Here is a 26,093-nt window from a genome sequence, read left to right as displayed (position 1 = left end):
AATGCAGATCAAAATTGGTAACAGGACTAAACAGGCGGCATTGCTTTGTTCAGTGGAGTAGCAAACCCAAGAGCAGCAGACACTGTTTCAAGGGCCTAACCACACTAGTAGGCCAAATGCAGTTTAATATCTGATAGTATAGGCCGAAAGCCAGAATGTGGAAGCTCAGCTTTGTTCAGTTGAGGACAACACCAGGGAGGGGCAGAAACCGTTAGTAGGCCCTAACCACCATTTTGTTTTTTAAAAAACACTTAATGAGAGCCAGAAGGTTGAAGCTCAGCTTTATTCAGTTGAGGACAACACCAGGGAGGGGCAGAAGCCGTTAGTAGGCCCTAAACACCATTTTGTTTTTTAAAAAACACTTAATGAGAGCCAGAAGGTTGAAGCCCAGCTTTATTCAGTTGAGGGCAACACCAGGGAGGGGCAGACACCGTTAGTAGGCCCTAAACACCATTTTGTTTTTTAAAAAACACTTAATGAGAGCCAGAAGGTTGAAGCTCAGCTTTATTCAGTTGAGGGCAACACCAGGGAGGGGCAGACACCGTTAGTAGGCCGTAACCAAAGTTGAAGGCCAAATGCAGTTTAATATCTGATACTATAGGCTGAAAGCCAGAAGGTTGAAGCACAGCTTTATTCAGTTGAGGGCAACACCAGGGAGGGGCAGACACCGTTAGTAGGCCCTAAACACCATTTTGTTTTTTAAAAAACACTTACTGAGAGGCAGAAGGTTGAAGCTCAGCTTTATTCAGTTGAGGCCAACACCAGGGAGGGGCAGAAACCGTTAGTAGGCCCTAAACACCATTTTGTTTTTTAAAAAACACTTAATGAGAGCCAGAAGGTTGAAGCCCAGCTTTATTCAGTTGAGGGCAACACCAGGGAGGGGCAGACACCGTTAGTAGGCCGTAACCAAAGTTGAAGGACAAATGCAGTTTAATATCTGATACTATAGGCTGAAAGCCAGAAGGTTGAAGCACAGCTTTATTCAGTTGAGGGCAACACCAGGGAGGGGCAGAAGCCGTTAGTAGGCCCTAAACACCATTTTGTTTTTTAAAAAACACTTAATGAGAGCCAGAAGGTTGAAGCACAGCTTTATTCAGTTGAGGGCAACACCAGGGAGGGGCAGAAGCCGTTAGTAGGCCCTAACCACCATTTTGTTTTTTAAAAAACACTTAATGAGAGCCAGAAGGTTGAAGCTCAGCTTTATTCAGTTGAGGACAACACCAGGGAGGGGCAGAAGCCGTTAGTAGGCCCTAAACACCATTTTGTTTTTTAAAAAAACACTTAATGAGAGCCAGAAGGTTGAAGCTCAGCTTTATTCAGTTGAGGGCAACACCAGGGAGGGGCAGACACCGTTAGTAGGCCGTAACCAGAGTTGAAGGCCAAATGCAGTTTAATATCTGATACTATAGGCTGAAAGCCAGAAGGTTGAAGCACAGCTTTATTCAGTTGAGGGCAACACCAGGGAGGGGCAGACACCGTTAGTAGGCCCTAAACACCATTTTGTTTTTTAAAAAACACTTACTGAGAGGCAGAAGGTTGAAGCTCAGCTTTATTCAGTTGAGGGCAACACCAGGGAGGGGCAGACACCGTTAGTAGGCCGTAACCAAAGTTGAAGGCCAAATGCAGTTTAATATCTGATACTATAGGCTGAAAGCCAGAAGGTTGAAGCACAGCTTTATTCTGTTGAGGGCAACACCAGGGAGGGGCAGACACCGTTAGTAGGCCCTAAACACCATTTTGTTTTTTAAAAAACACTTAATGAGAGCCAGAAGGTTGAAGCTCAGCTTTATTCAGTTGAGGACAACACCAGGGAGGGGCAGACACCGTTAGTAGGCCCTAACCACCATTTTGTTTTTTAAAAAACACTTAATGAGAGCCAGAAGGTTGAAGCCCAGCTTTATTCAGTTGAGGGCAACACCAGGGAGGGGCAGACACCGTTAGTAGGCCCTAAACACCATTTTGTTTTTTTAAAAAACACTTAATGAGAGCCAGAAGGTTGAAGCTCAGCTTTATTCAGTTGAGGGCAACACCAGGGAGGGGCAGACACCGTTAGTAGGCCGTAACCAAAGTTGAAGGCCAAATGCAGTTTAATATCTGATACTATAGGCTGAAAGCCAGAAGGTTGAAGCACAGCTTTATTCTGTTGAGGGCAACACCAGGGAGGGGCAGACACCGTTAGTAGGCCCTAAACACCATTTTGTTTTTTAAAAAACACTTAATGAGAGCCAGAAGGTTGAAGCTCAGCTTTATTCAGTTGAGGACAACACCAGGGAGGGGCAGACACCGTTAGTAGGCCCTAACCACCATTTTGTTTTTTAAAAAACACTTAATGAGAGCCAGAAGGTTGAAGCCCAGCTTTATTCAGTTGAGGGCAACACCAGGGAGGGGCAGACACCGTTAGTAGGCCCTAAACACCATTTTGTTTTTTAAAAAACACTTAATGAGAGCCAGAAGGTTGAAGCTCAGCTTTATTCAGTTGAGGGCAACACCAGGGAGGGGCAGACACCGTTAGTAGGCCGTAACCAAAGTTGAAGGCCAAATGCAGTTTAATATCTGATACTATAGGCTGAAAGCCAGAAGGTTGAAGCACAGCTTTATTCAGTTGAGGGCAACACCAGGGAGGGGCAGAAGCCGTTAGTAGGCCCTAAACACCATTTTGTTTTTTAAAAAACACTTAATGAGAGCCAGAAGGTTGAAGCACAGCTTTATTCAGTTGAGGGCAACACCAGGGAGGGGCAGACACCGTTAGTAGGCCCTAACCACCATTTTGTTTTTTAAAAAACACTTAATGAGAGCCAGAAGGTTGAAGCCCAGCTTTATTCAGTTGAGGGCAACACCAGGGAGGGGCAGAAGCCGTTAGTAGGCCCTAAACACCATTTTGTTTTTTAAAAAACACTTAATGAGAGCCAGAAGGTTGAAGCTCAGCTTTATTCAGTTGAGGACAACACCAGGGAGGGGCAGAAGCCGTTAGTAGGCCCTAAACACCATTTTGTTTTTTAAAAAACACTTAATGAGAGCCAGAAGGTTGAAGCCCAGCTTTATTCAGTTGAGGACAACACCAGGGAGGGGCAGACACCGTTAGTAGGCCCTAAACACCATTTTGTTTTTTAAAAAACACTTAATGAGAGCCAGAAGGTTGAAGCTCAGCTTTATTCAGTTGAGGGCAACACCAGGGAGGGGCAGACACCGTTAGTAGGCCGTAACCAAAGTTGAAGGCCAAATGCAGTTTAATATCTGATACTATAGGCTGAAAGCCAGAAGGTTGAAGCACAGCTTTATTCAGTTGAGGGCAACACCAGGGAGGGGCAGACACCGTTAGTAGGCCCTAACCACCATTTTGTTTTTAAAAAAACACTTAATGAGAGCCAGAAGGTTGAAGCTCAGCTTTATTCAGTTGAGGACAACACCAGGGAGGGGCAGAAGCCGTTAGTAGGCCCTAAACACCATTTTGTTTTTTAAAAAACACTTAATGAGAGCCAGAAGGTTGAAGCCCAGCTTTATTCAGTTGAGGGCAATACCAGGGAGGGGCAGACACCGTTAGTAGGCCCTAACCACCATTTTGTTTTTTAAAAAACACTTAATGAGAGCCAGAAGGTTGAAGCTCAGCTTTATTCAGTTGAGGACAACACCAGGGAGGGGCAGAAGCCGTTAGTAGGCCCTAAACACCATTTTGTTTTTTAAAAAACACTTAATGAGAGCCAGAAGGTTGAAGCCCAGCTTTATTCAGTTGAGGGCAACACCAGGGAGGGGCAGACACCGTTAGTAGGCCCTAAACACCATTTTGTTTTTTAAAAAACACTTAATGAGAGCCAGAAGGTTGAAGCTCAGCTTTATTCAGTTGAGGACAACACCAGGGAGGGGCAGAAGCCGTTAGTAGGCCCTAAACACCATTTTGTTTTTTAAAAAACACTTAATGAGAGCCAGAAGGTTGAAGCACAGCTTTATTCAGTTGAGGGCAACACCAGGGAGGGGCAGACACCGTTAGTAGGCCGTAACCAAAGTTGAAGGCCAAATGCAGTTTAATATCTGATACTATAGGCTGAAAGCCAGAAGGTTGAAGCACAGCTTTATTCAGTTGAGGGCAACACCAGGGAGGGGCAGACACCGTTAGTAGGCCCTAACCACCATTTTGTTTTTTAAAAAACACTTAATGAGAGCCAGAAGGTTGAAGCTCAGCTTTATTCAGTTGAGGACAACACCAGGGAGGGGCAGAAGCCGTTAGTAGGCCCTAAACACCATTTTGTTTTTTAAAAAACACTTAATGAGAGCCAGAAGGTTGAAGCCCAGCTTTATTCAGTTGAGGGCAACACCAGGGAGGGGCAGACACCGTTAGTAGGCCCTAACCACCATTTTGTTTTTTAAAAAACACTTAATGAGAGCCAGAAGGTTGAAGCTCAGCTTTATTCAGTTGAGGACAACACCAGGGAGGGGCAGAAGCCGTTAGTAGGCCCTAAACACCATTTTGTTTTTTAAAAAACACTTACTGAGAGGCAGAAGGTTGAAGCTCAGCTTTATTCAGTTGAGGCCAACACCAGGGAGGGGCAGAAACCGTTAGTAGGCCGTAACCAAAGTTGAAGGCCAAATGCAGTTTAATATCTGATACTATAGGCTGAAAGCCAGAAGGTTGAAGCACAGCTTTATTCAGTTGAGGGCAACACCAGGGAGGGGCAGACACCGTTAGTAGGCCCTAAACACCATTTTGTTTTTTAAAGAACACTTAATGAGAGCCAGAAGGTTGAAGCTCAGCTTTATTCAGTTGAGGGCAACACCAGGGAGGGGCAGACACCGTTAGTAGGCCCTAAACACCATTAAAAAAAAAAAAAAACAGCAGTTAATGAGAGGCAGAAGGTTGAAGCTCAGCTGTATTCAGTTGAGGACAACACCAGGCAGGGGCAGACACCGTTAGTAGGCCGGAACCACCAATGTGTTTAAAAACAGCAGTTAATGAGAGGCAGAAGGTTGAAGCTCAGCTTTATTCAGTTGAGGACAACTTGAATTAGGGACTGCAGACAGACTTAGCAGGCTGTCCCCTGTGTGGATCATGCATCCAATACATTAACCCATTGAGCCACAAAGGACACGTAACCTTCCGTGGCCATGCCTACAGGTCCATGTGTCTGTTGTCAGGTGTACCTTTGTCAGTGTAGGCCTAGTGGAAGGAGGGACCGCAGACAGGCTTCGAAGGCCTAACATAATAAAATGTGCTGGCTGTAGGCACTTTAAAATTGGTTCCAGGGGTACACGGGCAGCAGTGGTCTGGTCAGTGTAGGCCTAGTGGAAGGAGGGACCGCAGACAGGCTTCGAAGGCCTAACACAATAAAATGGGCTGGCTGTAGGCACTTTAAAATTGGTTCCAGGGGTACACGGGCAGCAGTGGTCAGGTCAGTGGAGGCCTAGTGGAAGGAGGGACCGCAGACAGGCTTCGAAGGCCTAACACAATAAAATGGGCTGGCTGTAGGCACTTTAAAATTGGTTCCAGGGGTACACGGGCAGCAGTGGTCAGGTCAGTGGAGGCCTAGTGGAAGGAGGGACCGCAGACAGGCTTCGAAGGCCTAACATAATAAAATAGGCTGGCTGTAGGCACTTTATAATTGGTTCCAGGGGTACACGGGCAGCAGTGGTCAGATCAGTGGAGGCCTAGTGGAAGGAGGGACCGCAGACAGGCTTCGAAGGCCTAACACAATAAAATGGGCTGGCTGTAGGCACTTTAAAATTGGTTCCAGGGGTACACGGGCAGCAGTGGTCTGGTCAGTGTAGGCCTAGTGGAAGGAGGGACCGCAGACAGGCTTCGAAGGCCTAACACAATAAAATGGGCTGGCTGTAGGCACTTTAAAATTGGTTCCAGGGGTACACGGGCAGCAGTGGTCAGGTCAGTGGAGGCCTAGTGGAAGGAGGGACCGCAGACAGGCTTCCAAGGCCTAACATAATAAAATGGGCTGGCTGTAGGCACTTTATAATTGGTTCCAGGGGTACACGGGCAGCAGTGGTCTGGTCAGTGTAGGCCTAGTGGAAGGAGGGACCGCAGACAGGCTTCGAAGGCCTAACACAATAAAATGGGCTGGCTGTAGGCACTTTAAAATTGGTTCCAGGGGTACACGGGCAGCAGTGGTCAGGTCAGTGGAGGCCTAGTGGAAGGAGGGACCGCAGACAAGCTTCCAAGGCCTAACATAATAAAATGGGCTGGCTGTAGGCACTTTATAATTGGTTCCAGGGGTACACGGGCAGCAGTGGTCTGGTCAGTGTAGGCCTAGTGGAAGGAGGGACCGCAGACAGGCTTCGAAGGCCTAACACAATAAAATGGGCTGGCTGTAGGCACTTTAAAATTGGTTCCAGGGGTACACGGGCAGCAGTGGTCAGGTCAGTGGAGGCCTAGTGGAAGGAGGGACCGCAGACAGGCTTCCAAGGCCTAACATAATAAAATGGGCTGGCTGTAGGCACTTTAAAATTGGTTCCAGGGGTACACGGGCAGCAGTGGTCTGGTCAGTGTAGGCCTAGTGGAAGGAGGGACCGCAGACAGGCTTCGAAGGCCTAACATAATAAAATAGGCTGGCTGTAGGCACTTTATAATTGGTTCCAGGGGTACACGGGCAGCAGTGGTCAGATCAGTGGAGGCCTAGTGGAAGGAGGGACCGCAGACAGGCTTCGAAGGCCTAACACAATAAAATGGGCTGGCTGTAGGCACTTTAAAATTGGTTCCAGGGGTACACGGGCAGCAGTGGTCAGGTCAGTGGAGGCCTAGTGGAAGGAGGGACCGCAGACAGGCTTCGAAGGCCTAACATAATAAAATAGGCTGGCTGTAGGCACTTTATAATTGGTTCCAGGGGTACACGGGCAGCAGTGGTCAGATCAGTGGAGGCCTAGTGGAAGGAGGGACCGCAGACAGGCTTCGAAGGCCTAACACAATAAAATGGGCTGGCTGTAGGCACTTTAAAATTGGTTCCAGGGGTACACGGGCAGCAGTGGTCTGGTCAGTGTAGGCCTAGTGGAAGGAGGGACCGCAGACAGGCTTCGAAGGCCTAACTGTTATGATTTTCCCAATGGCAGGGAAAACAAAATAACAACGGACTAGCTCTCGGGTGATGGGAACTAAAGTGACCGTGACCTGAACCTGACACGACACTGGAAGTAGCCGGGGAGTGTTTCCTACGATGCCCTAGACACCACGCGCCAGCCGGAGATCTAACTACCCCTATCAGAGGAATATACAGGCCTGCCTTACCTCCAGAGATGAACCCCAAAAGGAGATAGCAGCCCCCCACAGATATTGACGGTGAGTCAAGAGGAAAAGACATACGTAGGATGAACAGCAGATTTAGCACAGTGAGGTCCGCTTACTAGATAGCAGAAGTACAGGAAAGAGTCACTTCACGGTCAACTTCAAAACACTACTCAAAAACACCATCCTGAAATTACTTTAAAACTCCAGTGACAACTCATGCCACTGGAGTGGCAATTCCAGTCCACGAGAGCTTCCAGCTACAGAGAGTCACATTGCAAATAGCTGGACAAAAATAGAATAAACTAGAAACAAAATTCAACTTAGCTGAACAGGATCTTGAGGCAGGAGAATGCAACAGAATGCTACTGATACATTGTTGGCCGGCATCAGACCAGCAGCCAAGCAGCCTTAAATAGGAAACTCCCCTAATGGGTGTCAACAGGTGATCAAGGATAGAAGGCAAATAAGTGGCACTACCATAAAACACCACCGGGGGAGCCCACAAACAGAATTCACAACAGTACCCCCCCCTTAAGGAGGGGGCACCGAACCCTCACCAGAACCACCAGGGCGATCTGGATGAGCACTATGAAATGCACGAACCAAATCAGGAGCATGAACATCAGATGCTGTCACCCAAGAATTATCCTCCTGACCATAGCCTTTCCACTTAACCAGATACTGAAGTTTCCGTCTGGAAACACGGGAGTCCAAGATCTTTTCCACCACATACTCCAACTCACCCTCAACCAGCACAGGAGCAGGAGGATCAGCAGACGGAACAACCGGCACCTCATACCTCCGCAACAATGACCGATGAAAAACATTATGAATAGTAAAAGATGCTGGGAGGTCCAAACGAAAGGACACAGGATTGAGAACCTCCAGAATCCTATAAGGGCCGATAAACCGAGGCTTAAACTTAGGAGACGAGACCTTCATAGGAACAAATCGAGAAGACAACCAAACCAGGTCCCCAACACAAAGACGAGGACCGACACGCCGATGACGATTAGTGAACTGTTGAGTCTTCTCCTGGGACAACTTCAGATTGTCCACAACCTGTCCCCAAATCTGATGCATTCTATCAACCACAGCATCTACTCCAGGACAATCCGAAGACTCCAATTGACCGGACGAAAAGCGAGGGTGAAACCCTGAATTACAAAAAAATGGAGAAACCAAAGTGGCAGAACTGGCCCGATTGTTAAGGGCAAACTCTGCCAATGGCAAAAAATCAAGCCAATCGTCCTGATCAGCGGACACAAAACACCTCAAGTAAGTCTCCAAGGTCTGATTAGTACGCTCAGTCTGGCCATTAGTCTGAGGATGGAATGCAGACGAAAAAGACAAGTCGATGCCCATCCTGGCACAGAACGCCCGCCAAAATCTAGACACAAACTGAGTACCCCTGTCAGACACTATATTCTCAGGAATACCATGCAAACGCACAACATTCTGAAAAAATAGAGGGACCAGCTCAGAGGAGGAGGGCAATTTGGGCAAAGGTACCAAGTGAACCATCTTGGAAAAACGGTCACACACCACCCAGATGACGGACATCCTACGAGAAACAGGAAGGTCAGAAATAAAGTCCATAGAGATGTGCGTCCAAGGCCTCTTAGGAATAGGCAAGGGCAACAACAACCCGCTGGCCCGGGAACAGCAGGGCTTAGCCCGAGCACAAACATCACAAGACTGCACAAAAATACGTACATCTCGAGACAAGGAAGGCCACCAGAAGGACCTAGACACCAGATCCCTGGTGCCAAAAATTCCAGGATGACCTGCCAACGCGGAAGAGTGAACCTCCGAAATAACTCTACTGGTCCAGTCATCAGGGACAAACAATCTACCAGGCGGACAGCGATCAGGCCTATCCACCTGAAACTCCTGCAAAGAGCGCCGCAGGTCTGGGGAGACAGCTGACAATATCACCCCATCCTTCAGGATGCCAGTAGGTTCGGAATCACCAGGCGAGTCAGGCTCAAAACTCCTAGAGAGGGCATCCGCCCTCACATTCTTAGACCCAGGCAGATATGAAACCACAAAGTTAAATCGAGAGAAAAACAACGACCAGCGCGCCTGTCTAGGATTCAGACGCCTGGCTGACTCAAGATAAATTAGATTTTTGTGGTCAGTCAAGACCACCACCTGGTGTCTAGCACCCTCAAGCCAATGACGCCACTCCTCAAATGCCCACTTCATGGCCAAGAGCTCCCGATTTCCAACATCATAATTTCGCTCAGCGGGCGAAAACTTTCGAGAGAAAAACGCACATGGTCTCATCACTGAGCAGTCAGGACCTTTCTGCAACAAAACTGCACCTGCTCCGATCTCGGAAGCATCTACTTCAACTTGGAACGGGAGCGAAACATCAGGCTGGCGCAACACAGGAGCAGAAGAAAAGCGGCGCTTAAGCTCCCGAAAGGCCTCCACAGCCGCAGAGGACCAATTAGCAACATCAGCACCCTTCTTGGTCAAATCAGTCAAAAGTTTAGCAATGGCAGAAAAACCCGCTATGAATCGGCGATAGAAATTAGCAAATCCCAAGAATTTCTGAAGACTCTTTAGAGAAGTAGGTTGTACCCAATCACAAATAGCCTGAACCTTAACAGGGTCCATCTCCATAGATGAAGGGGAAAAAATATATCCCAAAAAGGAAATTCTCTGAACCCCAAAAATACACTTTGAGCCCTTCACAAATAGAGAATTAGCTCGTAAAACCTGAAAAACTCTCCTGACCTGTTGAACATGAGATTCCCAGTCCTCCGAAAAAATCAAAATATCATCCAAATACACAATCATAAATTTATCCAGATATTCACGGAAAATATCGTGCATAAAGGACTGAAAAACGGAAGGGGCATTCGCGAGACCGAAAGGCATTACCAAATACTCAAAATGGCCTTCAGGCGTATTAAATGCGGTCTTCCACTCATCCCCCTGCTTAATCCGCACCAAATTATACGCACCACGTAGATCGATCTTAGTGAACCACTTCGCCCCCTTTATGCGAGCAAAAAGATCAGTCAGTAAAGGTAACGGATACTGGTATTTAACTGTAATCTTATTCAGAAGTCGATAGTCGATACAAGGTCTCAATGAACCATCCTTTTTACCCACAAAGAAAAACCCTGCCCCCAGTGGAGACAAAGAGGGGCGAATATGACCCTTTTCCAAAGATTCTCTGATATACTCCCGCATAGCAGTATGTTCAGGTACAGACAAATTAAACAAGCGACCCTTAGGAAATTTACTACCGGGAATCAACTCAATAGCGCAGTCACACTCTCTGTGAGGAGGGAGAGAATCAGTTTTAGGCTCCTGAAAGACATCATAAAAATCTGACAGAAATGCTGGGATCTCAGAGGGAGTAGATGAAGAAATGGGAACCAAAGGTGCATCCCCATGAATCCCCTGACATCCCCAGCTCAGCACAGACATTGATCTCCAGTCCAAGACTGGATTATGAATTTGTAACCATGGTAATCCAAGTACTAATACGTCATGTAGATTATATAACACAAGGAAACGAATAATCTCCTGATGGTCTGGGGACAGATGCATAGTCACTTGTGTCCAATATTGTGGTTTATTGCTAGCCAAAGGTGTAGAATCAATACCCTTTAAGGGAATAGAAACCTCCAGAGGCTCTAAATCAAACCCACAACGCTTGGCAAAGGACCAATCCATGAGACTCAGAGCGGCGCCAGAATCCACATAAGCATCCACAGTAACAGATGATAAAGTACTAATCAATGTCACGGACAAAAGAAATTTAGACTGCAAGGTACCCATAGAAAAAGATTTATCAACCTTTTTATCAACCTTCTTTATGCGTTTAGAGCATGCTGATATAACATGAGCTGGATCTCCACAATAGAAGCACAACCCATTTTTGCGCCTGTAATTCTGTCGTTCGCCTCTAGACAATACACTATCGCATTGCATATGCTCTGGTGCCTTTTCAGAGGTCACCGCCAAATGATGCACAGGTTTTTGCTCAGAAGATACCGCCATATGGTGCACAGGTTTTTGCTCAGAAGATACCGCCATATGGTGCACAGGTTTTTGCTCAAAAGATACCGCCATATGGTGCACAGATTTTTGCTCAGAAGATACCGCCATATGGTGCACAGATTTGCGCTCCCGTAAACGCCGATCAATCTGGATAGCCAATTTCATGGCATCATTCAGACCTGTAGGCACAGGGAACCCCACCATGACATCCTTCACGGCATCAGAGAGACCTTCTCTGAAATTAGCTGCTAGAGCGCACTCATTCCATTTAGTAAGCACCGACCATTTACGAAATTTTTGGCAGTATATCTCAGCTTCATCTTGCCCTTGAGAAAGAGCTATCAAGGCTTTCTCAGCCAAAATCTCTAAATTAGGTTCTTCATAAAGCAACCCCAAAGCCAGAAAAAACGCATCTACATTTAATAACGCAGGATCCCCTGGCGACAATGCAAATGCCCAACTTTGTGGGTCACCCCGCAATAGAGAAATAACAATTTTAACCTGTTGCGCAGGATCACCAGCAGAGTGAGATTTCAGAGACAAAAACAATTTACAATTCTCTCTGAAATTCAAAAAACGGGATCTGTCTCCGGTAAAAAATTCAGGCATAGGGATCTTAGGTTCAGACATTGGAGCACGTATAACAAAATCTTGTAAGTTCTGGACCTTTGTAGCCAGGTTATTCAGACCTGCAACCAAACTCTGTGGATCCATGATTCAAACAGGTGTAACCAAAGCCATTCAGAGATTAAGAGGAGAGGAAAAAAAAAAAGGCTGAAGACTGCAGTTTAAGCAAGGAGTACAAATAAGCACTAAGGTGCACTTTCCAAACACAGAAGGAAAAAAAACCTTTTCATATCCTTTCCTGCTTTAGTGCATAGTTTTAACACATGTTGTCCGGCCAAACTGTTATGATTTTCCCAATGGCAGGGAAAACAAAATAACAACGGACTAGCTCTCGGGTGATGGGAACTAAAGTGACCGTGACCTGAACCTGACACGACACTGGAAGTAGCCGGGGAGTGTTTCCTACGATGCCCTAGACACCACGCGCCAGCCGGAGATCTAACTACCCCTATCAGAGGAATATACAGGCCTGCCTTACCTCCAGAGATGAACCCCAAAAGGAGATAGCAGCCCCCCCACAGATATTGACGGTGAGTCAAGAGGAAAAGACATACGTAGGATGAACAGCAGATTTAGCACAGTGAGGTCCGCTTACTAGATAGCAGAAGTACAGGAAAGAGTCACTTCACGGTCAACTTCAAAACACTACTCAAAAACACCATCCTGAAATTACTTTAAAACTCCAGTGACAACTCATGCCACTGGAGTGGCAATTCCAGTCCACGAGAGCTTCCAGCTACAGAGAGTCACATTGCAAATAGCTGGACAAAAATAGAATAAACTAGAAACAAAATTCAACTTAGCTGAACAGGATCTTGAGGCAGGAGAATGCAACAGAATGCTACTGATACATTGTTGGCCGGCATCAGACCAGCAGCCAAGCAGCCTTAAATAGGAAACTCCCCTAATGGGTGTCAACAGGTGATCAAGGATAGAAGAAGGCAAATAAGTGGCACTACCATAAAACACCACCGGGGGAGCCCACAAACAGAATTCACAACACCTAACACAATAAAATGGGCTGGCTGTAGGCACTTTAAAATTGGTTCCAGGGGTACACGGGCAGCAGTGGTCAGGTCAGTGGAGGCCTAGTGGAAGGAGGGACCGCAGACAGGCTTCCAAGGCCTAACATAATAAAATGGGCTGGCTGTAGGCACTTTATAATTGGTTCCAGGGGTACACGGGCAGCAGTGGTCTGGTCAGTGTAGGCCTAGTGGAAGGAGGGACCGCAGACAGGCTTCGAAGGCCTAACACAATAAAATGGGCTGGCTGTAGGCACTTTAAAATTGGTTCCAGGGGTACACGGGCAGCAGTGGTCAGGTCAGTGGAGGCCTAGTGGAAGGAGGGACCGCAGACAGGCTTCGAAGGCCTAAAATAACAAACAATAGGCTCATGGCAGTTTTACAGCGGTTACATGGATACACGGCAGGCAGCTTGGTGGTCAGTGGTGGAGTATTGAAAGTAGGGACCACAGACAGGCTATCAAAGGCCTAAAATAACAAACAATAGGCTCATGGCAGTTTTACATCGGTTACATGGATACACAGGCAGCTTGGTGGTCAGTGGAGGAGTATTGCAAGGAGTGTCTGTCCCAGTACTCCCAAAATATAAATAGATGTTAATGTCTCGCAAAACAACCAAAACAAAAAAAAAGGTGGCATACTTAGGTACAGGGGTGGGCTCATCTGCTGAGTTTCTGACATAGTAATTTGGCGGTAACTATTTAATGGTGCCAATATAGGACACAGACACAGACTACTTTAAGTTGCATCATAGATGTCTACAAATTTGTATTGTCAGTGCCAGACATTGAATGATGTCAGCGAATAGACTAAAGATTGGTGGAGCTGTGCGACATAATTTTGCACGTGGTACAGCACATTTTGAGCTGGGGGAGGGGGGAACTCTCTTGAGGCCGGCAGGACCGCCCCAGGGCCCCTCATGTTACAACGGTGTGTCTGACGTTGGGTGCGCACCACCACCGCCAGAGACACTACATTGTACTATGAGGGACCCAGTAGCAATGCCGTCAACCAAAAGCGAGCACACCCACCTCTTCAGACAAACAGCAGTCTCACGGGTGCTTGCGCCAAGTCGCGATACCACGGCCCCGTGTGGGGAGTTTGGCCATTTAGGGAGGTGTAAACATGTCGTATGCTGTACAATCAGCTGCAGCAAATTAGACATTAGAAAAGTAATTCACAGGCAAGAGCTTTTCATAGGAAAGCTAGGTGTCGGCCGGGCAAGGTGGGGCAAAAGATTTCGAAATCCAGTTGTGGTTCATTTTAATGAATGTTAGATCGTCAACATTTTGGGTAGCCAGACGAGTCCTTTTTTCGGTTAATATTGAACCTGCAGCACTGAATACTCTTTCTGATAGGACACTTGCTGCCGGGCAAGCAAGCTCCTGCAATGCATATTCTGCCAATTCTGGCCAGGTGTCTAATTTGGAGGCCCAGTAATCAAATGGGAATGACGGTTGAGGGAGAACATCGATAAGGGATGAAAAATAGTTAGTAACCATACTGGACAAATGTTGTCTCCTGTCACTTTCAATTGATGCAGCAGTACCTGTCCTGTCTGCGGTCATAGCAAAATCACTCCACAACCTGGTCAGAAAACCCCTCTGTCCAACGCCACTTCTGATGTGTGCACCCCTAACACTCCTAGTCTGCTGCCCCCCGGAGCTCGTGTGAGAACGATCACGTGCGCTGTGTGCTGGGAATGCCTGAAGCAAACGGTCAACAAGAGTTGATTGTTTGGTTCCTAATATTAGTTCCAAGTTCTCATGTGGCATAATATTTTGCAATTTGCCTTTATAGCGTGGATCAAGGAGGCAGGCCAACCAGTAATCGTCATCGTTCATCATTTTCGTAATGCGTGTGTCCCTTTTTAGGATACGTAAGGCATAATCCGCCATGTGGGCCAAAGTTCCAGTTGTCAAATCTCCGGTTGTGATTGGTTGAGGGGCAGTTGCAGGCAAATCTACGTCCCTTGTGTCCCTCAAAAAACCAGAACCCGGCCGTGACACGCAACCAATTTCCAGTGCCCCCGGGAAAGGTTCCGCATTAAAAATATACTCATCCCCATCATCCTCCTCGTCCTCCACCTCCTCTTCGCCCGCTACCTCGTCCTGTACACTGCCCTGACCAGACAATGGCTGACTGTCATCAAGGCTTTCCTCTTCCTCTGGTGCAGACGCCTGCTCCTTTATGTGCGTCAAACTTTGCATCAGCAGACGCATTAGGGGGATGCTCATGCTTATTACGGCGTTGTCTGCACTAACCAGCCGTGTGCATTCCTCAAAACACTGAAGGACTTGACACATGTCTTGTATCTTAGACCACTGCACACCTGACAACTCCATGTCTGCCATCCTACTGCCTGCCCGTGTATCCTCCCACAAATAAATAACAGCACGCCTCTGTTCGCACAGTCTCTGAAGCATGTGCAGTGTTGAGTTCCACCTTGTTGCAACGTCTATGATTAGGCGATGCTGGGGAAGGTTCAAAGACCGCTGATAGGTCTGCATACGGCTGGCGTGTACAGGCGAACGTCGGATATGTGAGCAAAGTGCACGCACTTTGAGGAGCAGGTCGGAGAACCCAGGATAAGTTTTCAATAAGCACTGCACCACCAGGTTTAAGGTGTGTGCCAGGCAAGGAATGTGTTTCAGTTGGGAAAGGGAGATGGCAGCCATGAAATTCCTTCCGTTATCACTCACTACCTTGCCTGCCTCAAGATCTACTGTGCCCAGCCACGACTGTGTTTCTTGTTGCAAGAACTCGGACAGAACTTCCGCGGTGTGTCTGTTGTCGCCCAAACACTTCATAGCCAATACAGCCTGCTGACGCTTGCCAGTAGCTGGCCCATAATGGGACAACTGGTGTGCAACAGTGTCATCTGCCGATGGAGTGGTTGGCCGACTGCGTTCTGTGGAAGAGCTGTAGCTTCTGCAGGAGGACGAGGAGGAGGGGGTGCGAACGCCTACAGCCAACTGTTTCCTAGACCGTGGGCTAGGCACAACTGTCCCTAAATTGATGTCGCCTGTGGACCCTGCATCCACCACATTCACCCAGTGTGCCGTGATGGACACATAACGTCCCTGGCCATGCCTACTGGTCCATGCATCTGTAGTCAGGTGCACCTTTGTACTCACAGATTGCCTGAGTGCATGGACGATGCGCTGTTTAACATGCTGGTGCAGGGCTGGGATGGCTTTTCTTGAAAAAAAGTGTCGACTGGGTAGCTCGTATCGTGGTTCAGCGTACTCCATCAGGGCTTTGAAAGCTTCGCTTTCAACTAACCGGTAGGGCATCATCTCTAACGAGATTAGTCTAGCTATGTGGGCGTTAAAACCCTGTGTACGCGGATGCGAGGATAAGTACTTCCTTTTTCTAACCAGAGTCTCATGTAGGGTGAGCTGGACTGGAGAGCTGGAGATCGTGGAACTTTCGGGTGTGCCGGTGTACATGGCAGACTGAGAGACGGTTGGAGACGGTATTGTTTCCGCCGGTGCCCTAGATGCAATATTTCCTCCTACAAAACTGGTGATTCCCTGACCCTGATTGCTTTTGGCTGGCAAAGAAACCTGCACAGAATCTGCCGGTGGTGCGGAAAATGGTGGCCTTACAGTGACGGAAGGGATGTTGCGTTGCTGACTAGCTTCATTGGCCGAGGGTGCTACAACCTTAAGGGACGTTTGGTAGTTAGTCCAGGCTTGAAAATGCATGGTGGTTAAGTGTCTATGCATGCAACTAGTATTTAGACTTTTCAGATTCTGACCTCTGCTTAAGCTAGTTGAACATTTTTGACAGATGACTTTGCGCTGATCAGTTGGATGTTGTTTAAAAAAATGCCAGACTGCACTCTTCCTAGCATCGGATCCCTTTTCAGGGATTGCAGACTGAGCTTTAACCGGATGGCCACGCTGTCCTCCAACAGGTTTTGGCTTTGACACGCGTTTTGGGCCAGATACGGGCCCGGCTGATGGAACCTGTTGCGATGTTGATGCCTGCTGCGGCCCCTCCTCCACCTCCGCTTCTGAACTACTGCCGCCTGCGCCCTGTTCCCCCAATGGCTGCCAATCGGGGTCAATAACTGGGTCATCTATTACCTCCTCTTCGAGCTCGTGTGCAACTTCGTCTGTGTCACTGTGTCGGTCGGTGGTATAGCGTTCGTGGCGGGGCAACATAGTCTCATCAGGGTCTGATTGTGGATCTGTACCCTGAGAGGGCAATGTGGTGGTCTGAGTCAAAGGAGCAGCATAGTACTCTGGCTGTGGCTGTGCATCAGTGCACTCCATGTCAGAATGTACTTGTAATGGGCATGGCCTGTTAAATGTTTCACTTTCTAAGCCAGGGACGGTATGTGTAAAGAGCTCCATGGAGTGACCCGTTGTGTCGCCTGCTGCATCCTTCTCTCTTGTTGTAGTTTTTGCTGAGGAGGACAAGGAAGCGACTTGTCCCTGACCGTGAACATCCACAAGCGACGCGCTGCTTTTACATTTACCAGTTTCTGAAGAGGAGGCAAAAGAGCTAGAGGCTGAGTCTGCAATGTAAGCCAAAACTTGCTGTTGCTGCTCCGCCTTTAAAAGCGGTTTTCCTACTCCCAGAAAAGAGAGCGTTCGAGGCCTTGTGTAGCCTGACGACGAAACTGGCTCCACAGCTCCAGACTTAGGTGGAATATTTTTATCCCCACGACCACCTGATGCTCCACTACCACTACCATCATTACCAGCTGACAATGAACGCCCACGACGACCTCTTGCACCAGACTTCCTCATTGTTTTAAAATCTTAACCAAAGTAACTTTATTTGTTGCTGTCAAACAACTTACACGGTGAGCTATAACTTCAGTATGATTTCAATATCCCTTAACAGGTTGGTGAGACCACAAGGAAAATCAGGCACAATGTTACACACTCTGTTTTCTGTGGCACCAAATCACAGAGATGACACACAAGCAGGACTGTCACTCAAGCACTAATGTCAATATTAATCTCCCACCTAATTTATTTATTTTTTTTTTTCAGGGAGACTTTAGAAACCAAATAATATTTAAAAAAAAAAAAAAAAAAAAAAAGGCTTTCTATGGCCCACTGAATGAGAGATGGCACGCACAGGAGTGGCACACAAGCCCTGACTGAGGCCAATATTTTTCTCCCACTGATTGATGTAGTGTTTTTTTATTAAGGTAGATTTTAAAACCCAAATCAAGGAAAAAAATAAATAGGCTTTCTATGGCCCACAATTAGAGAGAGAGAGGTGGCACACCCAGGAGTCAAGACTGGCGCACAAGCTGAAAGGGCAATATTACTCTCCCACTGTTTTTTTAAGTTTTTTTTTTTTATTTTCAGGGAGACTTTAGAAACCAAATAATATTAAAAAAAAAAAAAAAAAAAAAAGCCTTCTAAGGCCCATTGAATGAGAGATGACACGCACAGGAGTGGCACACAAGCCCTGACTGAGGCCAATATTTTTCTCCCACTGATTGATGTAGTGTTTTTGTGTTGAGGTAGATTTTAAAACACAAATGAAGGAAAAAAATAAATAGGCTTTCTATGGCCCACAATTAGAGAGAGAGAGGTGGCACACCCAGGAGTCAAGACTGGCGCACAAGCTGAAAGGGCAATATTACTCTCCCACTGTTTTTGTAAGTTTTTTTTTTTTTTATTTTCAGGGAGACTTTAGAAACCAAATAATATTAAAAAAAACAAAAAAAAAAGCCTTCTAAGGCCCACTGAATGAGAGATGACACGCACAGGAGTGGCACACAAGCCCTGACTGAGGCCAATATTTTTCTCCCACTGATTGATGTAGTGTTTTTGTGTTGAGGTAGATTTTAAAACACAAATGAAGGAAAAAAATAAATAGGCTTTCTATGGCCCACAATTACAGAGAGAGAGGTGGCACACCCAGGAGTCAAGACTGGCGCACAAGCTGAAAGGGCAATATTACTCTCCCACTGTTTTTTTATGTTTTTTTTTTTTTTTTTCAGGGAGACTTTAGAAACCAAATAATATTAAAAAAAAACAAAAAAAAAAGGCTTTCTATGGCCCACTGAATGAGAGATGACACGCACAGGAGTGGCACACAAGCCCTGACTGAGGCCAATATTTTTCTCCCACTGATTGATGTAGTGTTTTTTTATTAAGGTAGATTTTAAAACCCAAATCAAGGAAAAAAATAAATAGGCTTTCTATGGCCCACAATTAGAGAGAGAGAGGTGGCACACCCAGGAGTCAAGACTGGCGCACAAGCTGAAAGGGCAATATTAATCTCCCACTGTTTTTTTTTATGTTTTATTTTTTCAGGGAGACTTTAGAAACCAAATAATTAAATAAAATAAAAAAAAGGCTTTCTATGGCCCACTGAATGAGAGATGACACGCACAGGAGTGGCACACAAGCCCTGACTGAGGCCAATATTTTTCTCCCACTGATTGATGTAGTGTTTTTTTATTAAGGTAGATTTTAAAACCCAAATCAAGGAAAAAAATAAATAGGCTTTCTATGGCCCACAATTAGGCCGGCCTCACACTAGCGAGTTTTACGGACGTATGAGCGCATAAACTACGTCCGTAAAATACGCATTAAACATGGCCCAATGATTCCCTATGTCCCAGCTCCTATCTGCCGTATTTTACGGATCCGTAATATACGGTCTTGTACGGCCGTAGAAAATCGCAGCATGCTGCGTTTGTCACCGTGTTGCGCAAAAAAATGCCAATGAAAGTCTATGGGTGCGTGAAAAATACGGATTACACACGGACCAGCAGTGTGACTTGCGAGAAATACGCCAGCCAACGCCAGGTGCAAGGAATTGAGCCAAGCCCTCAATCATGAATCCCAGACATGCTAATTAGCTGAAAACGCCACACAGACATCCCGGAAGTCTGGGGCTCGCCTCCACAGAGTTGCATGCATCATGGCCAGTCTAATTAATGTGGACATGCTCCTCATCCTGGTCCAAGAAAGGCCAGAAATATGGGACCAGCGGGATCCAAACTACTCCAACCGGGCCAGGAAAGAGGCAGCTTGGAGGGCCATCTGTGGCCTCCTATTCCCTGATTATGCCCAACGGCCACGTGCGGACCAGACAAGACTAAGTAAGTACACTCATGTATTCCCCAGATTTGACTTTACAAGATGCTTTCCCTACATGATGACTTGAAGAATCATTTTTAGATATCTGTGTCATTTATGTCCATTTTGTCAAATCCCAAAGCTGATTAACAAGGCCAAGTGTTTATGTACATAGGTAATCTTGATGTTGCGCGGATAAATATTTCTTGGTACTCATACCTCGCCCAGAGGGGTGTTGCCCCTTGTCTTTATTTGTCCTAAATTGTCACATTAGGCTAATTCTTGCAGAAGGCATTTTTATTTCACATTCACAATCCGACCTAATGTATGTTTGCAAGAACAGGGTTCTCTCCCCTCCCAGTCTGTGACTGTAAAGTTTCCAACTGTGACCGATATATAGACCACTGCATGTAACCCCTTTCACATCTGCTGCACCATGTAAATAATGGTGCAAGAAACCCCCCCCCCAAAAAAAACAAACAAACAAAAAAAATCAATGACAACTGTAAGAAGCTATGTTCCTACTGATCTTGCTCAATATTTTTGAACATGTAATTGCAGTGGATGATGTAATGACACGATGGCGCAGCATCCGGGACCAATACCGGCGTGAAAGACAGCAGCGGGCAAGAAGTGGGTCATCAGCCCCACTCAAGAAGCGGAAATATATCTACTATGACCGTCTTTCATTTTTGGATGTCAGTATGAATCTGAGGCAGTAAGTAATAACCTCTCCACACATTTTGATTGATAATCAATCTTATCTTGTTATTTTTACGGTTCTTACATTGCCAATTACATGTAAGGATGTGTAAATATAGTGCAAAATATAATGTAAACAAGGCTAAATTCAAAAAGGATCCTGGATGAGAGAGGACCCTGCCCGCCAAACATCACTACCTACTACAAGGGATGGATGAGAAGGTAGTAGGCGAGATTAGAAATGTTCATGCAGTGGTTTGTTAGTTGGTTTGTTACTGGATGTTCTGTGATTGTTTGAAGATGTGGGTCTTCCTGTTTTTGTTTGAGCTTGAAATGTTAGGCCACATTATGATGTGTTGTGATAGTGTTGTTAACCTTTGGTGTGATCCCACAGAAAAATCTGGTATATTCATGTGTGAATTTGAGATAAGAGTGGAGTAGATGTTGGTCTGATATGAGGTTGTGTGTATGTTTTTTGACACAATATAGCTCACAGATGTGTAATTAAACAATGGGCAAAAACTAATCCCTTTTTTTTTTGCTTTTTATTAACAGAACACAGTCTAACCTCACAGAGAGGGAGACCGGGTCGGAATCGGAGGCTCTGATCGATCCTGTAAGTGTTGATGAAGAGGTGGCAGGCCCATCTTTCCAAGCTTCAGCATCCATCCTTGAGGACCCATCAGCATCATCATCACAGCAGGCAGCAGCAAGTGAGGAAGATGCAGCAGCACCACCACCCTCAGCACCACATGATGCTGAAAGGCCTGAGGAACATGCCCAGAGCAGCAGCCCTCCACACCCACTGGTGTCATCCCCACAGGCAGCTGGGCCTTTACGGAGAGCCCGCCGAAGGAGAGAGCTGCAAGCAACAAGAAATGATGTTGACGCTGGGGTCCTCAATTATTTGGCCAGGGCAGCAACGGATGATGGAGAGGAGGCCTTTGCCCGCAGCCTTGCCCGTTACCTTAGACCCCTTCCCCGTGAGGTGAGGCTACGTGTGAGAGGGTGTATGCAAATCCTGATTGATTTAAGCACAGCTCCATATAACCCCTATGAGGTGTTTGAATATCTTGAGCGAAGGCAGCTTTCCCAAACCAACCTCTTGCGCCTTCAATTCCCTCAACAGGAGCAAGATCAATCAGGATTTGCAGCACCTCCTCCACGTATGCCTCCACCTCAACCCCTCCCACCACCAAATATACAAAGGCCATCAGTCTACCAAATGGCAGCCTACAACCCCCAATCCCAATATGGCAACTTTTCCAGACCCAGTGATGTAGGCTGGTCCCAACCTGGGTTTGGACAACATGGCCATTTTGGGCTTGGGTATGATGCAAGCCAATATGTCCGTCAGCATGAGGCACAGAGACAATTGGCTTATGGACACCACCCAACTGGCCAATATGGACAAGGCCAGTATTCTGTGCCACAAGCCAGTGCATCCTCACAGGATGAAGTCACATTGGCCCAACAAAGGCCCCCTGACCAGGACCCAGAGCAGGCACCATCTCCCCCGCCAACTTACAGGGATTTGTAATGTATTGTTGTTTTGTGGCCTAATCTTTATATTTGTGAGCTGCCTACCATGGTTTTGTGTTATTTTTGGCACCATTTAACCTTTTCTGTTTTTTCTGGTTTTAAACTTCACCCTAAAAAAGGAAAACTAACATATGAAAAAAATATGTTAACAGGGAAACCAAAAAAGGCTGGTTCTTTAAGTAAAATGTTTTTGAAAAAGCTAAATGATGTTTTGGTCAAAATCATTATTGCATCACACACATATTCTAGAAACATAAACATAGGGTCAATAAGGAAACACAACACACAGTACTTTTTCTGGGGCATAAAAAATTATATTTCACAAAGACATCAAGAAAATAAGAAAATTACAACTGAGAAACAGCATAATCTTGCCAGGGAGTAGAACCCTGAGGAGATACAAAATAATTTGTCAAAACATCCCTAACTTTGACTCCAGAAAGGGGACGGCGCGGAGGAGGGCCATGTGGTGTTGGCCTAATTACACTACGCAACATGTGTTCATCATTACCATCTGCAAAGCAATCATGTATGCGGGTAAAGTTGTGCAAAATGACTGATGCTTTGATAACTTCAGTGACGGTAGCCTCACTGAGCTGTATGGCAGTCTGGAGGACACGCCATTTTGCCACCAGAATACCAAATGCACACTCAACCAGTCTCCGCGCCCTAGAAAGGCGCAAATTAAATATCCTCCGACGGTGGTCCAGGTTGCGCCGGGGATAAGGCCTCATGAGGTGTCTGGTCAGTTGGAACGCCTCATCACCAACCAAAAAAAAAGGCATTGGTTCTGCAGTGGAGCCTGGGAGTGGTTGTGGTGGTGGGAGATGTAACTGGTTGTCACGTAGCCGCCGACCCATTATAGACGAATTGAATACCCTAGAGTCTCCAGTTCGGCCATAGGCCCCAATGTCTACAATTATAAACCTGTAGTTACTGTCAACTACAGCTAACAGTACTACAGAGAAAAACTGCTTATAGTTGTAGAATTGGGAGCCCGAGTTCGGCGGCTTACGTACCCGGATATGTTTCCCATCCACCGCTCCAATGCAGTTTGGGAAGTCACAATTCACCTGGAACCCATGGGCTATTTTGAGCCAATCAGCCTGTTTTGGCTCAGGCATCACAAGGTCCTTGAGTCTATCCCATATTTGCCGACATGTTAAACGCACAATGCCAGAAATGGTTGATTGGCCAATCAAAAACTCCAGGTGGAGTCCCGCAAATGACAATCCAGTGGCCAGGAATCTGAAAGAGAAACACATACCAAAAAATTACATATGGGTCAAGAGTGCACACAAAACATTTCTCATAAAAAAATCCCAAACAATGCTGGGACAAACCAAAATTACAAAGGGAGCTTAACTAAAATATTTTATGATCTTTGTCACATCTGCTTGTGACCTAATGTACACATATTCTGGGTCAAAAATAAAGGAAACAAACCCATAAATACAACAAAAGGTATGTGAGGATGTAGAATACATACCGTAATGTAAGGAGAAGACGTTCCTCGGCGGAGATGGCTTTGCGCATCATTGTGTCCTGAAATGTTATTCCTGGGCGTAATATCTCCAACAATCTGTCAAATGTTTGGATTGTCATGCGGCAGTAGAGATAGAACTTTTCTGGATGTGCCCGCAGAGCTGTATATAGCCGATGAAAATGGCCTTTAGTGAGGCGTTGGGTCAACAGAGGATGCACCCACATTCTTCTGCTCCTCCTTCGCGGATCCACAATCACAGGGTATGGCTGGCCAAACCGACGCGACAAGACCCAGTTAAACAAAACCCGCTGTGTTGGGGTGAACTGCAGGTGGTCAGACATGGTACAAATGTTAACTAGTGTTGAGCATTCCGATGCTGCAAGTATCGGGTATCGGCCGATACTTGCTGTATCGGAATTCCGATACCGGGATTCCGATACTCTTGTGGTATCGGGTATCGGGTATCGGAACAACATTAATGTTAAAATGTGTAAAATAGAGAATTAAAATAAAAAATATCGCTATACTCACCTGTCCGACGCAGCCGGGACCTCAGCGCAGGAACCGGCAGCGTTGTTTGTTTAAAATTCCCGCTTTTACATGGTTACGCGAAGTCCCGGCTTGTGATTGGTCAGGGCGGCCATGTTGCCGGGCCGCGGACCAATCACAGCAAGCCGTGACGAAAATACGTCACGGCTTGCTGTGATTGGTCAGCGTCCCGGCAACATGGCCGCCATTAACCAATCACAAGCCGTGACGTCACGGGAGGCTGGAAACGCGCTCATTTTAAAAAGGGCGCGTGTCCAGCCTCCTGTGACGTCACGGCTTGTGATTGGTTGCGTCGCGGTCAACCAATCACAAGCCGGGAGGCTGGACACGCGCCCATTTCAAAATGAGCGCGTCCAGCCTCCCGGCTTGTGATTGGTTGATCGCGGCGCAACCAATCACAAGCCGTGACGTCACGGGAGGCTGGACACGCGCCCATTTCAAAATGAGCGCGTCCAGCCTCCCGGCTTGTGATTGGTTGATCGCGGCGCAAACCAATCACAAGCCGTGACGTCACGGGAGGCTGGACACGCGCCCATTTCAAAATGAGCGCGTCCAGCCTCCCGGCTTGTGATTGGTTGATCGCGGCGCAACCAATCACAAGCCGTGACGTCACGGGAGGCTGGACACGCGCCCATTTTAAAATGAGCGCGTGTCCAGCCTCCCGTGACGTCCCGGCTTGTGATTGGTCAGGGCGGCCATATTGCCGGGACGCGGACCAATCACAGCAAGCCGTGACGTAATTTCGTCACGGCTTGCTGTGATTGGTCCGCGTCCCGGCAACATGGCCGACCTGACCAATCACAAGCCGGGAATTCACGTAACCAAGTAATAGCGCGATTTTTAAACAAACAACGCTGCCGGTTCCCTCGCTGAAGTCCCGGCTGCGTCGGACAGGTGAGTATAGCGATATTTTTTATTTTAATTCTTTCTTTTACACATTTATATGGTTCCCAGGGCCTGAAGGAGAGTTTCCTCTCCTTCAGACCCTGGGAACCATCAGGGATACCGTCCGATACATGAGTCCCATTGACTTGTATTGGTATCGGGTATCGGTATCGGATTGGATTCCGATACTGTGACGGTATCGGCCGATACTTTCCGATACCGATACTTTCAAGTATCGGACGGTATCGCTCAACACTAATGTTAACCCAACACTCCAACAGATGGCAAACCACAAAATGACCATATGGGAGGGAGACACCTGTTGTAGGGGCCTTAAATAGGGTTGATGATGGTAATTTAAATCAAGTTCAGCCTCAAAAACCGTTAATTGTCCATTTTGTCAAGTTGAGTGAAAAAAACGCAATACGGTGGACATACGGATTACATACGCAACATTACCTGCGCAAAATACGCCACCACACCTTGCCTACGGAGTTCGTACGGATCACCGTATTTCGAAGCTTGAGGCGTATTACGGCCGTAAAAAACGGACCGTAATTTTATACGCTGAGTGTGAGGCCGGCCTTAGAGAGAGAGAGGTGGCACACCCAGGAGTCAAGACTGGCGCACAAGCTGAAAGGGCAATATTAATCTCCCACTGTTTTTTTTTTATGTTTTATTTTTTCAGGGAGACTTTAGAAACCAAATAATTAAATAAAATAAAAAAAAAGGCTTTCTATGGCCCACTGAATGAGAGATGACACGCACAGGAGTGGCACACAAGCCCTGACTGAGGCCAATATTTTTCTCCCACTGATTGATGTAGTGTTTTTTTATTAAGGTAGATTTTAAAACCCAAATCAAGGAAAAAAATAAATAGGCTTTCTATGGCCCACAATTAGAGAGAGAGAGGTGGCACACCCAGGAGTCAAGACTGGCGCACAAGCTGAAAGGGCAATATTAATCTCCCACTG

The 26,093-nt window shown here is 46.6% G+C and overlaps 1 protein-coding gene and 1 long non-coding RNA gene across 2 annotated transcripts in view; one reads left to right on the top strand and one right to left on the bottom strand.

Annotated features, from left to right (window-relative positions):
• The window catches only part of LOC143809383 (uncharacterized), a 465,098-nt gene that overhangs the window by 81,485 nt on the left and 357,520 nt on the right, over positions 1 to 26,093 (bottom strand). The gene's annotated exons all lie outside the window — the stretch shown is intronic.
• Positions 19,601 to 22,471, top strand: LOC143805707 (uncharacterized). Its single transcript, XM_077285269.1, has 2 exons — positions 19,601 to 20,673; positions 21,213 to 22,471. The coding sequence occupies exons 1-2, from the start codon at positions 20,471 to 20,473 to the stop codon at positions 22,195 to 22,197; spliced, it is 1,188 nt and encodes a 395-aa protein (XP_077141384.1). The 5' UTR covers positions 19,601 to 20,470; the 3' UTR covers positions 22,198 to 22,471.

The sequence above is a fragment of the Ranitomeya variabilis genome, chromosome 2 (assembly GCF_051348905.1).
Source record: "Ranitomeya variabilis isolate aRanVar5 chromosome 2, aRanVar5.hap1, whole genome shotgun sequence".
Taxonomy (NCBI): domain Eukaryota; kingdom Metazoa; phylum Chordata; class Amphibia; order Anura; family Dendrobatidae; genus Ranitomeya; species Ranitomeya variabilis.
Note: the sequence above shows the minus strand (reverse complement) of the source record. Positions and strands in the feature narration are given on the sequence as shown.

Excerpts from the sequence above, each read along its gene's own strand:
- LOC143805707 (XM_077285269.1), top strand. The coding sequence starts at position 20,471 with ATGTTCCTACTGATCTTGCTCAATATTTTTGAACATGTAATTGCAGTG. Across the intron at positions 20,674-21,212 it reads GTCAGTATGAATCTGAGGCA|AACACAGTCTAACCTCACAG; the intron begins GTAAGTAATAAC and ends TTTTATTAACAG.